At 45.6% G+C, this 11,670-nt stretch overlaps 2 protein-coding genes across 4 annotated transcripts in view; one reads left to right on the forward strand and one right to left on the reverse strand.

Moving 5' to 3' along the window:
• Positions 1–5,223, forward strand: part of rhogb (ras homolog family member Gb) — a 7,537-nt gene extending 2,314 nt beyond the window's left edge. Inside the window, exons 2-5 of one of the 2 annotated variants that reach the window (XM_062405975.1) lie at positions 3,919–4,018; positions 4,115–4,278; positions 4,366–4,536; positions 4,654–5,223. In XM_062405975.1, the coding sequence (XP_062261959.1) occupies positions 4,150–4,278; positions 4,366–4,536; positions 4,654–4,929 (576 nt within the window). In that variant the 5' untranslated portion in view covers positions 3,919–4,018; positions 4,115–4,149 and the 3' untranslated portion in view covers positions 4,930–5,223. Of the gene's footprint in view, positions 1–3,918; positions 4,019–4,088; positions 4,279–4,365; positions 4,537–4,653 lie in introns of those variants that run through there. The other variant, XM_062405976.1, reaches the window with a different exon arrangement.
• Positions 5,224–5,756: 533 nt separating this feature from the next.
• pgap2 (post-GPI attachment to proteins 2) lies at positions 5,757–10,015 on the reverse strand. 2 transcript variants are annotated; one of them, XM_062405974.1, is made up of 6 exons: positions 9,733–10,015; positions 9,115–9,283; positions 8,093–8,342; positions 7,842–7,948; positions 6,844–6,952; positions 5,757–6,472 (listed from the first exon to the last, which is right to left on the reverse strand). In XM_062405974.1, exons 2-6 carry the CDS (start codon positions 9,280–9,282, stop codon positions 6,342–6,344), a joined length of 765 nt encoding a protein of 254 aa, XP_062261958.1. In that variant the 5' UTR covers position 9,283; positions 9,733–10,015; the 3' UTR covers positions 5,757–6,341. The 2 variants fall into 2 exon arrangements, with proteins under 2 accessions (XP_062261958.1, XP_062261957.1); XM_062405973.1 differs by having other exon boundaries at positions 9,115–9,346.
• Between the last annotated feature and the right edge of the window lie 1,655 nt (positions 10,016–11,670).

An 11,670-nucleotide genomic window follows, 5' to 3' on the forward strand; every position in this document is an offset into this window, starting at 1 on the left:
GCCATCTAGTGGTGGGGATGTAATTTGCAGTCAGCATAGTTATCGTGGATTGGAGCCGTGTCATCGAAGTCCAGGTTCAACATCTACTTTGATATTTGATCTCGGTCCATGTCCCGTCTGTTACATGGAGGAGGAGGGGTTCATGACCAATACTACAGACGGACACCAGGGGGCGACACAGTGTGACAGTTCACAGGACAGGGATTTGATGTAGTTTTTCATTTGTCAACAAAAAGTCATAAATTTGGATTGGATTGGATTACATTTTATTGTCATTACACAGAGTACAGGTACAGAGGCAACGGAATTTCCTTGATTTGTTAAATTTCCATCTAATATTTCTCCTTAATGAAATCACGACTCACTTCAAAGTGAAGCTCGGTCACGTCTCAGAGTCTCGAGGCTCAAACACAAAACCTCACAAAGTTCCAGGGTCGGAAAAACCTCAGTTTGAAAAGATCATGTTTCAACACTTTCATCTCTGCATGTTAACAACTTCAATATAACCTGTGTGAGTGTTAGTGTGTGTGTGTGAGTGTGTGTGTGAGTGTGTGTGAGTGTGTGTGTGTGTGTGTGTGTGTGTGGTCCTTCATCAACGCCAGCAGCTGTGAATGAATCAGCTGCTGAACTTGTTTGTTTGTTAAACAGCTGTTCAAGAAAATGTTTAAGGTTTTCAAAATAAAGGTAAACATCTGTAAGAGAATGTGAAAGTTTACAGAATATAAGAGAAATGAAGAATATCAGAATAATACTGTAAATGTTACAGGTCAGAAGGTAGAAGTTTCCACATCAGGTACTAAAAGTTCACCAATATCTGTGTTTCACTGAAATACAAGAAACATTTAAATTTGATAATGAAACACAAGTTTCATCAGGAGAGTTCACTTGATATTTTCATGGTGGATTAATGTGGGGATTCTCTTTGTAATTAATCTATGAACTGAAATAATCTTGAAATTCATGTAACGTTAAAGTGACTCATGATCTGATGAGTTCATTGATTCATCACTGAAGCTTAAACACTGTTGTTGATGAATCACACTTTCATGTTGAAGTAACTTGTCAGATAATGTAGTGGAGTAAAAAGTACGAGGTGTCTTCAGATGAAAATACTTCAGTACAAGTATCACACAGCTGTACTAACTGTACTAGACTAAATGTTACTGTTCATCTCAGTGAGATCAGAGGTTGAAGCTTCCAGCAGGAATGAGATCAGCTGACGGAGGGAGGGTCAGTGTCCCCGGAGTCTGGGCTGAACCACTCTCTGGATCCAGACATCTGGAGAGAAACTAGAGCAACTTGATCTTCTTCAGTTTAATGTTCTCGTTCAAATGGTTCCTGCTCCTGGTCTGTGAAACTCTGAAACTCAAACTGAAGCAGAGACGAGGAGACTAACTCCACCCGAGAGACTAACTCCACCTGAGAGACTCTAACACCACCTGAGAAACTAACTCCACCTGAGAGACTCTAACTCCACCCGAGAGACTAACTGCACCTGAGAGACTAACTCCACCTGAGAGACTCTAACTGCACCTGAGAGACTAACTCCACCTGAGAGACTCTAACACCACCTGAGAGACTAACACCACCTGAGAGACTAACTCCACCTGAGAGACTCTAACTCCACCCGAGAGACTAACTCCACCTGAGAGACTCTAACTTCACCTGAGAGACTAGCTCCAACTGAGAGACTCTAACACTCTAACTCCGGCTGAGGTAACTCCACCTGAGAGACTAACTCCACCTGAAAGACTCTAACACCACCTGAGAAACTAACTCCACCTGAGAGACTCTAACTGCACCTGAGAGACTAACTCCACCTGAAAGACTCTAACTGCACCTGAGAGACTAACTCCACCCGAGAGACTAACTCCACCTGAGAGACTCTAACTGCACCCGAGAAACTAACTCCACCTGAGAGACTCTAACTGCACCTGAGAGACTAACTCCACCTGAAAGACTCTAACTGCACCTTAGAGACTAACTCCACCTGAGAGACTCTAACTCCACCTGAGAGACTAACTCCTCCTGAGAGACTGTAACTCCACCTGAAAGGCTAACTCCTCCTGAGAGACTCTAACACCACCTGAGAGACTAACTCCACCTGAGAGACTAGCTCCAACTGAGAGACTCTAACACTCTAACTCCGGCTGAGAGACTAACTCAACCTGAGAGACTCTAACTCCACCTGAGAGACTCTAACACAACCTGAGAGACTAACTCCACCTGAGAGACTAACTCCACCCGAGAGACTAACTCCACCTGAGAGACTCTAACTTCACCTGAGAGACTAACTCCACCTGAGAGACGCTAACTCCACCCGAGAGACTAACTCCACCCGAGAGACTAACTCCACCTGAGAGACTTTAACTTCACCTGAGAGACTAGCTCCAACTGAGAGACTCTAACACTCTAACTCCGGCTGAGAGACTAACTCCTCCTGAGAGACTGTAACTCCACCTGAAAGGCTAACTCCTCCTGAGAGACTCTAACACCACCTGAGAGACTAACTCCACCTGAGAGACTAGCTCCAACTGAGAGACTCTAACACTCTAACTCTGGCTGAGAGACTCTAACTCCACCTGAGAGACTAACTCCACCTGAGAGACTCTAACTCCACCTGAGAGACTCTAACACAACCTGAGAGACTAACTCCACCTGAGAGACTAACTCCACCTGAGAGACGCTAACTCCACCCGAGAGACTAACTCCACCCGAGAGACTAACTCCACCTGAGAGACTCTAACTTCACCTGAGAGACTAGCTCCAACTGAGAGACTCTAACACTCTAACTCCGGCTGAGAGACTAACACCACCTGAGAGACTAACTCCTCCTGAGAGACTGTAACTCCACCTGAAAGGCTAACTCCTCCTGAGAGACTCTAACACCACCTGAGAGACTAACTCCACCTGAGAGACTAGCTCCAACTGAGAGACTCTAACACTCTAACTCTGGCTGAGAGACTCTAACTCCACCTGAGAGACTAACTCCACCTGAGAGACTCTAACTCCACATGAGAGACTCTAACACAACCTGAGAGACTAACTCCACCTGAGAGACGCTAACTCCACCCGAGAGACTAACTCCACCCGAGAGACTAACTCCACCTGAGAGACTCTAACTTCACCTGAGAGACTAGCTCCAACTGAGAGACTCTAACACTCTAACTCCGGCTGAGAGACTAACACCACCTGAGAGACTAACTCCTCCTGAGAGACTGTAACTCCACCTGAAAGGCTAACTCCTCCTTAGAGACTCTAACACCACCTGAGAGACTAACTCCACCTGAGAGACTAGCTCCAACTGAGAGACTCTAACACTCTAACTCTGGCTGAGAGACTCTAACTCCACCTGAGAGACTAACTCCACCTGAGAGACTCTAACACCACCTGAGAGACTAACTCCCCCTGAGAGACTAGCTCCAACTGAGAGACTCTAACACTCTAACTCTGGCTGAGAGACTCTAACTCCACCTGAGAGACTCTAACACCACCTGAGAAACTAACTCCACCTGAGAGACTCTAACACCACCTCTAACAGTGCAGCTAAAGTTAATAGGGATGAAAAAAGATAGAAAATCATAAACAAGTAAATAGTGTCTTAGTTTATTCACACTGAGTCACACACACGCATACATTCAAATCTATGTATTTGAATGTGTGTGTGTGTTTATGTGTGTGTGTGTGTGTGTGTGTGTGTGTGTGTGTGTGTGTGTGTGTGTGTGTGTGTGTGGTGCAGGATAAGATCTCTGCTTTGTTTGGAGAGCGTTTCCCTCTGCAGATAATTTCCATAAACACAGATACTGACTTCCTCCTGTCTCTCTCTGTCTCTGTCTCTGTCTCTCTCTCTGTCTCTCTCTGTCTCTCTCTCTCTCTCTCTCTCTGTCTCTCTCTCTCTCTCTCTCTTTGTCTCTGCAGTGAGACGATGGGACGTCACGTGTTTCTGAACAAACTGTGTTAACTGAACCAAACTGAAGCGTCTATTGCAGCAAGAAACAACCAATCAGACGCTCCCAAGGTAAACTCAGGTCATTCTCTCTTCTGATAACAAAATAAAGTTGGTTGGATTCAATTCAAACCTGTGATAGTTTCTGTGTGTGTTTGTGTGTGTTAGTGCGTGCTGCAGGTCACTGAAGGTCAGAGGTCATCATGCAGACTATAAAGTGTGTGGTTGTGGGTGATGGTGCTGTGGGGAAGACCTGCCTCCTCATCTCTTACACCACTGGAGCATTTCCAAAAGAGTACATCCCAACTGTGTTTGACAACTACAGCAGCCAGGTGTGTGTGTGTGTGTGTGTGTGTGTGTGTGTGTGTCTGCTGATCGTCAGTCACTGAGTGTCATGCGTGTGTGTTTGGTGTATTCAGGTGACGTTGGACGGCAGGATCATCAGTCTGAACCTGTGGGACACGGCAGGTCAGGAGGAGTACGACCGGCTGAGGACACTGTCTTACCCGCAGACCAACGTCTTCATCGTCTGCTTCTCCATCTCCAGCCCGGCGTCGTACGAGAACATCAAGCACAAGTGGCACCCAGAGGTCAGAGGTCAAACATCATGTGAAGTCCCACGTGTTTATGCTAAGCATTAGTTGCTTTTCAAGATGTTAAACTGATTTCCGTCTTCACTGAGCTCCATCGTTAATCTCCATCATCAGGTGTCTCACCATTGTCCCGGCGTGCCCATCCTCCTGGTGGGCACAAAGAGCGACCTCCGAAACGACGCGGACACTCAGAAGAAGCTGAAGGAGCAGAACCAGTCGCCCATCACCACCCAGCAGGGCACCACCCTCGCCCGCCAGATCCAAGCCATCCGCTACATGGAGTGTTCCGCCCTCAACCAGGACGGCATAAAGGACGTGTTCGCCGAGGCTGTGAGGTCCTTCCTCAACCCGCAGCCCACCGTCATCAAGAGGGCCTGCGTCCTGCTGTAGGGCCTCCACCCGACCCCACCCGACCCCCCACTACCCAGACTGAGATGTCTTATGTTTGTAAAAGTACCTGAATTTAATTAAGAAGACAAAGTGAAAGTGTATGAAATGTGAGCAGCTTCACAGGATGTTGTGTTCAGGAGCAGAAAGAAACGGGAACAGAAACCAACCACGTGACCTGAACAGTACCGGGCTCCAGGTGTGTTTAGCTGAGTACAAGTACGAACAGATATTTGGGGGTTTGTGGTTTTCATCTTCATCTTCACTGATAACAAATTAAACGAGAAGTTAAAAACAGGTCTAATCTTTGTCTTCCATCATATTGTCCAGATGTGTTATGAGGACTGTGGGATGTGAGCCCGTCAGCCTGAGCAGCTGTTTAGAGGTTTTGGAGCTTCATGTGAAGTTCGATGTAAAAATGTAGTTAGAACCTTTACTAAGGTAACCGGCCTGGTCACCACCTCCACCAGGTCTCTGCTCCAGTTCAGACAACAACTTCCTGAAACCATGTTGTTGTCAGACGATTCAATAATTCAACCACAAACACTCCTGAAAATGTCACATTATTATGGTTCAGAAACATGTGCTGATGGAAGCAGAACCAAAGCGTTGGACGAGGACGAGCATCATCAGGTGGACGTCCCCTTGGTTTGTGTAGTTGTTCCCGTCAGTTCAGGATATCAGCTTCCTCTTCCTGTCCCTCGTCTGCAGCTGAATGTGATGCACGACAGTCGCCTGATAAACAAACATGGACTGAGCCGCAGTAACAAAGCCAACTTCCTGTTTGCTGACGTTTTCAGAAACAATGGATGTCAAGAAGTTAACATACGTTTTAAGATTTCTTCAAACTTTTAATTACACCTCTGAACAGTCTCATCTTTTCGTTTGACGTTACCAAACTGCTAGCTTGCTAACTTGTTAGAGTCTATGTTGCTGATGACAGAAACCGTCTTTGAGAAAATAAGTGATCTACGGTCCACATACACATTCTTGTACTTCTGTCATTAGCATGATGCTTGTCCGGCCCCTCACCCTCACATTAACCATCTGAATAAATACCAAGTCTTCAGCCTCTAACCGGCCTCGGAGAGAAAGTGACGATCGGCCAAAATGTCCTCACTTTCCAAAAAGGTCCCGACTGTGTAAGGTCGATGTTTAAAATGGTCCTCGCAAATATACATATCATACAATATAAAAATACACCTGCACAGAGGACCCTTGGTTGACTTGCTGTGCCACTGAGTCATCATTAGAGAGGATTCATGTTGAGCATATTGTTGTCTCGTCTCAGAACCTGCGTTGAGCACATGACAGAACTAACTGGACATGTGAGCATCACGTCTGTCGCTCCAGTCTTCACAGCAGCTGCTGGACTCAGGTCCACGTCCGATCTGACTCAAGGCTTCGGGTTAGGTTCAGTATCGTTTGTCCTCAGGGGGCGTGGCCACTATCACCTCCTTGCTCCCGAAGTCCCAGAAGGCCGTCATGTGGAAGGCCATGTTGGAGAAAACCACCAGGTATTCAAACAGGGCGAACAGGGTGTAGACTGGAGAGAGAGAGAGAGAGAGAGAGAGAGAGAGAGAGAGAGAAATGTATTGTCTCATCAATTGAAACTGAAAACCTGAAGAATGAAAGTCTGACCAGTTTGACACTTGCTGAACAAAATAAACCAACAGATAATCTGCAGGTGATGGATTCTTCAACTTTTAGCTTCTTAAAAAGTCAGAGGCTGCAGAATCAGCGTCATCTTCCAAATCAACACTATCAACAGCGCCCCCTGCAGACACAAGTGGGGATAACATGTGTTGGGCTCTACCTCTGAGAGATGAAGTGGTTTTCATGTGTTGAGAGGAACTCTGACTGTCGTGAACTCGATCATGAGCTGAACTTTGACCCCTGCTGAGTCTAGAGACGTACCTCCGCTCTCACAGAACTTGTTGTGGCGTCTGAAGAAGTACGCTGCAGCCAGACAACAGCCCACGTTAAACAGGAAGAGACGCACCTTCCATTTGTATGATGTCACTTCCTGAGAAAGACACAGCGTGACAGAGACAAAGAGAGAATTGAACATGAGCAACAAAATTCCTCAATCATATCTTTATTACTTATTATTACTTTTGTTGTTCAGATTCTGATGGTTTAAGAGTTAGTGTGTGTGTGTCTGTGTGTCTGAAACAACGAAGAACCAAAATAAAGTTTGAGTCAGATGTTAAACTCAGAACTTGATTGTCCATGTGCTGCTCGAGTGAGAGAGCCTGAACTACAGTTTAACATCTGGAGACGACTGAAGCTCCTGGAGAATAATTATTATGTAATATAATATATATATATATAATATATATATATATTCGACTTGAATGTCTTCAAACCTCCAACACACTGAGACCTGAACTTCCTCCAGCAGAGCATTTAAACCCTTCTGTGGATATGAAGCTCTCACTGGCCTGCAGCGCCCCCCACAGATGAGGAGGCGTCACTGCTTCAAAAAGTCCTGATGGTTGAAGTAGTTCTATGTCCAGAGTGTTTAGCAAATCTATAAATAAAGAATATCAATACAAATAGGTCACGCTACTCATTATTGACATAACTAATTTTATTATCCTAAAATAAATTAACATTAAGATAAAACCACCTTCAAAACTATCAAATACACGTTGTGTCTGAAATCAAATGTCAGAATGGAGGATGATTGTGGAGGTGGAGAATCCCCCTGTTCTCTAAGGTCAGCCATGAGAGCTGTGGAAATGGTCGCCATGTTGTGGGTCTCGAGCAGGAAACTGATTGGTTGCTGTCGTTATGACGAGCATCAGACACGCCCAATGTCGCATATTAAAGCAACGCAAACGTAAAAATAAACCTTCACATTGATTTGACTGGTAATAACTCTTACATCAGACAGTGAGAAGGTCATTTACCTCTGGGTTCACACAGTATCTCCTGATCACCTGCCACAGCCAGCAGGTAATGAGCATGTGCAGCAGCGAGCTCCCTACAAACACGATGAATCCGTTTTTATGAAGACCTGCAGAGAAACGAGTTCTGATGAGTCTGTGATAAAGATCGTCCTCGCAGTGGAGACGAGGCATCAACCTCACGTTAGATCTCTCTCCTCTGACGTTTAACTCCTGACTGGAGGAGCTGGGTCAGCTGACCGGGTGCTACTCACTGTACGTTTCTGTGGACGACACGTATGTGAGCAGCAGCAGGCCCGTGTTCTCCGTGAGGCTGCAGAGGAGAACCAGTCCGCTGAGCAGCAGCTCCAGCAGCCTCTTGGCAAAGCGGCTGCGGTAGAAGTTAAAGTAGGCCACGGCCACCAGGTAGCGTGGGGCAGAGTGAAGGCCGATGCAGCCGCGCCAGATGTAGCGCTCCGGCATGCGGCTGATGGCGGCGCTGATGGACGGGAGGTAGTTCGACACCTGGTGGTGAAAAGAAGACGTTTCTTTTCTCTTCAATTCAGAAAGAATTTTATTTTATTTTTCGTTGAAAATAATAAACGAGCTGAAACATAATGACCAACAGTAAAATTCAAATGTAAAAACATTAGTGAACAGTTTTATCTTAAAGCTGCTCACACTACTATATAATGTTTGTTAAATATTACTACTCTGATGATCAACATCAAAACAGGAGAACTTGATTCGTCGTCTCCATGAAATCACATCATTATGGACCTTTTCAACTGGAGTGGGATGAGAGCTGAAGCTGCAGCGCAGGAAAACGAGCGAGCGACAATAAATCAGAGTGCAAACACAGAGTGAGCAGCAGCAGAGCTCATTAGAGTGCAAACGGACTAATTGAGTGTTAGGTCTCAGGAGTTTGACTCTTGTTGAGGGTGAAGAACAGAGGACGTCTCACCTTGTTAACGACTATGAGACAACTGGGACCTGTGAATATGGGACTATACAAATCAAATGTGATTGATGATCGATAAGCCCCGCCTCCTCCATGTTAGCAGAGGGGACTCGGACCAAACCATAATAATCTAAGTAGACATTAATAGATGTAACTCAAAGATGGTTTCTATCATTTCAGGTGGTTCTTATCACACAGATTTGTGTTGAGACAAAAAGGACGAGACACCATGATTGACAGCTGAGACATGATGTCATCACCGAGGTTGAACATACTTCGGTTTCATTTCTGGAGGAAGAGGAGACGTCCTCTTCGCAGCGTGTGGACAGGACTTACATGGCAGTGTGTGTACGTGGCGTCCTCGTAGTGGTACAGCAGAGAGATGAGGAGGCAGGCGATGAGGCCGGTCAGAGGGAGCAGCACCGTGGCCACAGCGAAGCTGGTGAAGGGCAGCCGGATCAGGGGCCGGTCCCGGTCCAGGCCCCCGTAAGGCCCCTGGAGCATCCTGTCAGGGGACCACGGGAAACTCAATGTCCCAGCATGCAATACAACGTCCTCAATGCTGCATCTGCACAAGTACAGATACCGATTATTACATTCTTCACAGTATCAGTTCTGGATCAGTCATTTCAGTAAACAGCCCCCCCCCCCCCCCCCCACTGTCCACTGGTTACCATGGTGATCACTCTAACCCTATACTCAGATTAGGTTATCACGTGGTTTAGTTTAATGTATAAACCCAGAACGTGTCACGTGTTTATGCCACGGGGTCTTTAACTGGGTGGATTATCTGCATTAGACCAGTTCAGACTGGTCAACTGTGAACCAGCGAGTTTCCCTGAGTCATTAGTTTGAACTGTTATCACCCATCAGTGGGCGATGCTAGCAGCTAGCACTGAGGCTAGCAGCTAGCAGCTAGCTCCGGGGCTAACAGTCGGCTTGTAGCGGGCTCACCTTCACTGCTGCCCGGGTCGACTCCACCAGGTGCCCCGCGTCGACGCCATTCAGCCCCCGTGAGCTCGAGCTCTTCCTGTCAGCGTCACCACATAGCTAGCTAGCGGCAGCTGCGTGTGTACTTCCGCTGATCTCCAGCCGTAATGGAGACTTTAGATGAGTTCCTCCGCTTCTCTCCGCTTCTCTCCGCTGCTCCACCCGGACCCACACACTTTGTTTCTCGTCACTTTAACGTTACCGGATAAAACCACCGGACTTTGCTCCGTGTCACCGGCATCAGGCTAACAACTTCCGGACACAACAATCTTCAGAATAAAAGTCCCTCTAATGACAATAAGCTTTCTTCACCAAAACAAGTTCTATAACTAATAAATATCTCTTTCTTTCTCTAAAGAAGTTTAAAAATGAACAGTAGTGATGTGTCCTTCCGGGTGGAGGCTTCGAAGCGTGTGTCGAGTAATGCTAGAGGACTTGTGTGAGGCCAGCTCTGTGGAAAAGTTATTTTTAAATAAAAATGAATAAAATGTTGTTCCTATTATACGTGTTACATGTTGTCTCTAATAACACGAGCACACTCACATCACAACCCACTGCACGATCTGTTCCACTTTCCCTTTGGCCCCCTCAATTGTATCATAAAGACAGACACCATATTAATAACTTCATCATTTATGTATTGGCATCACAAACATCTTTCATTTATTTATTCAAGTCAAAGCCATGGTGTCATTATAATCACTCTGCCTGCTTTACATGTATTGTCCACTTGATGGCGCACTGGAGCAAATGAAGCAACATGAAGCTTCGGCCCACGAGTGAACCAGTTGGATGGAAAGAGTCATGAAGCTTCATCTCACCATCACTAGAATATACATCAATATCTATACATATATATACATGTATAGATATTGATGCATATACCAACCCATAAATATATAATACAATTTAATACAAAATCACTGATGAACAGTGTGAACTGGTCTCTGTGTCTGATGAAGTGATTCAATGTGTTGAGTGTGTCGTAGTTATTACCCATGATCCTCTGCTTCCTGAACCTGAAGAGCTGCAGCTGTAACAAATCTTTCATGTTTCACAGTTTCCTGCTGAATATTGGAGATAAACTCTGGTTGTTAATAACTTCAGAGTGTTTTGAACTGATCTGAGTTCAGCTGCAGCTGGTTGTGTCTGTGACTCTCAGTCAGTTGTTCTCTCAGGAGATGGAACCCACTCAGCAGAGTCACAGAGAAAAGACGCTCAGGGAGAGAAGAGGAAACTTTCTCTTGTTCACACTCACACTTCAGACTCACTTCATCCAGCTGCTGCTTCAGGTAGAAACGTTTAAATAAAGTTGATTTCAAATTTTACAATTTACCAATTAAATCGTCTGATTCTTAGTTTCCAAAGAAAAAACTGGAGAATGAATATTTGATGTGAATAATGAGTCGTCTGTGAGGCAACGACATCTCCACACAGTCAGTCCCTGTGTGTGTGTGTGTGTGTGTGTGTGTGTGTGTGTGTGTGTGTTACAGACGGATAAAGTCCTTCTGTCCTCAGGATCTCCTTCCTTTAGTAGAACAGCAGAGAGCTGTGATCGTGTGATTGGGGATTTCAGTGTTCTTCTGGATGATGTCACACTGGGTCGATGTGTCGTCCCCTTTCACAAGTTTTAAATACGTCTCAGGCCCCTCCCCTTTCTTCATGTCACACACACACGTTTGTACTTCTATTCAGTGAGTACAATCATCGGCATAGTACATTACCTAGCCCCTTACCTAAGCCTAACTCTGACCTGAACCGGATTCTAACCCTAAAGCTAAGTATTAACCGTCAAACAGTCCATTGAAAAAGTGAGGACCGACCAAAATGTCCTCACAACGATGGTATTGAACCTGATAACTACAGACACACACACACACAGAAACAGTGTCTCTCTCCCCT

Source organism: Platichthys flesus, chromosome 15 (assembly GCF_949316205.1).
Source record: "Platichthys flesus chromosome 15, fPlaFle2.1, whole genome shotgun sequence".
NCBI classification, from domain to species: Eukaryota; Metazoa; Chordata; class Actinopteri; order Pleuronectiformes; family Pleuronectidae; genus Platichthys; species Platichthys flesus.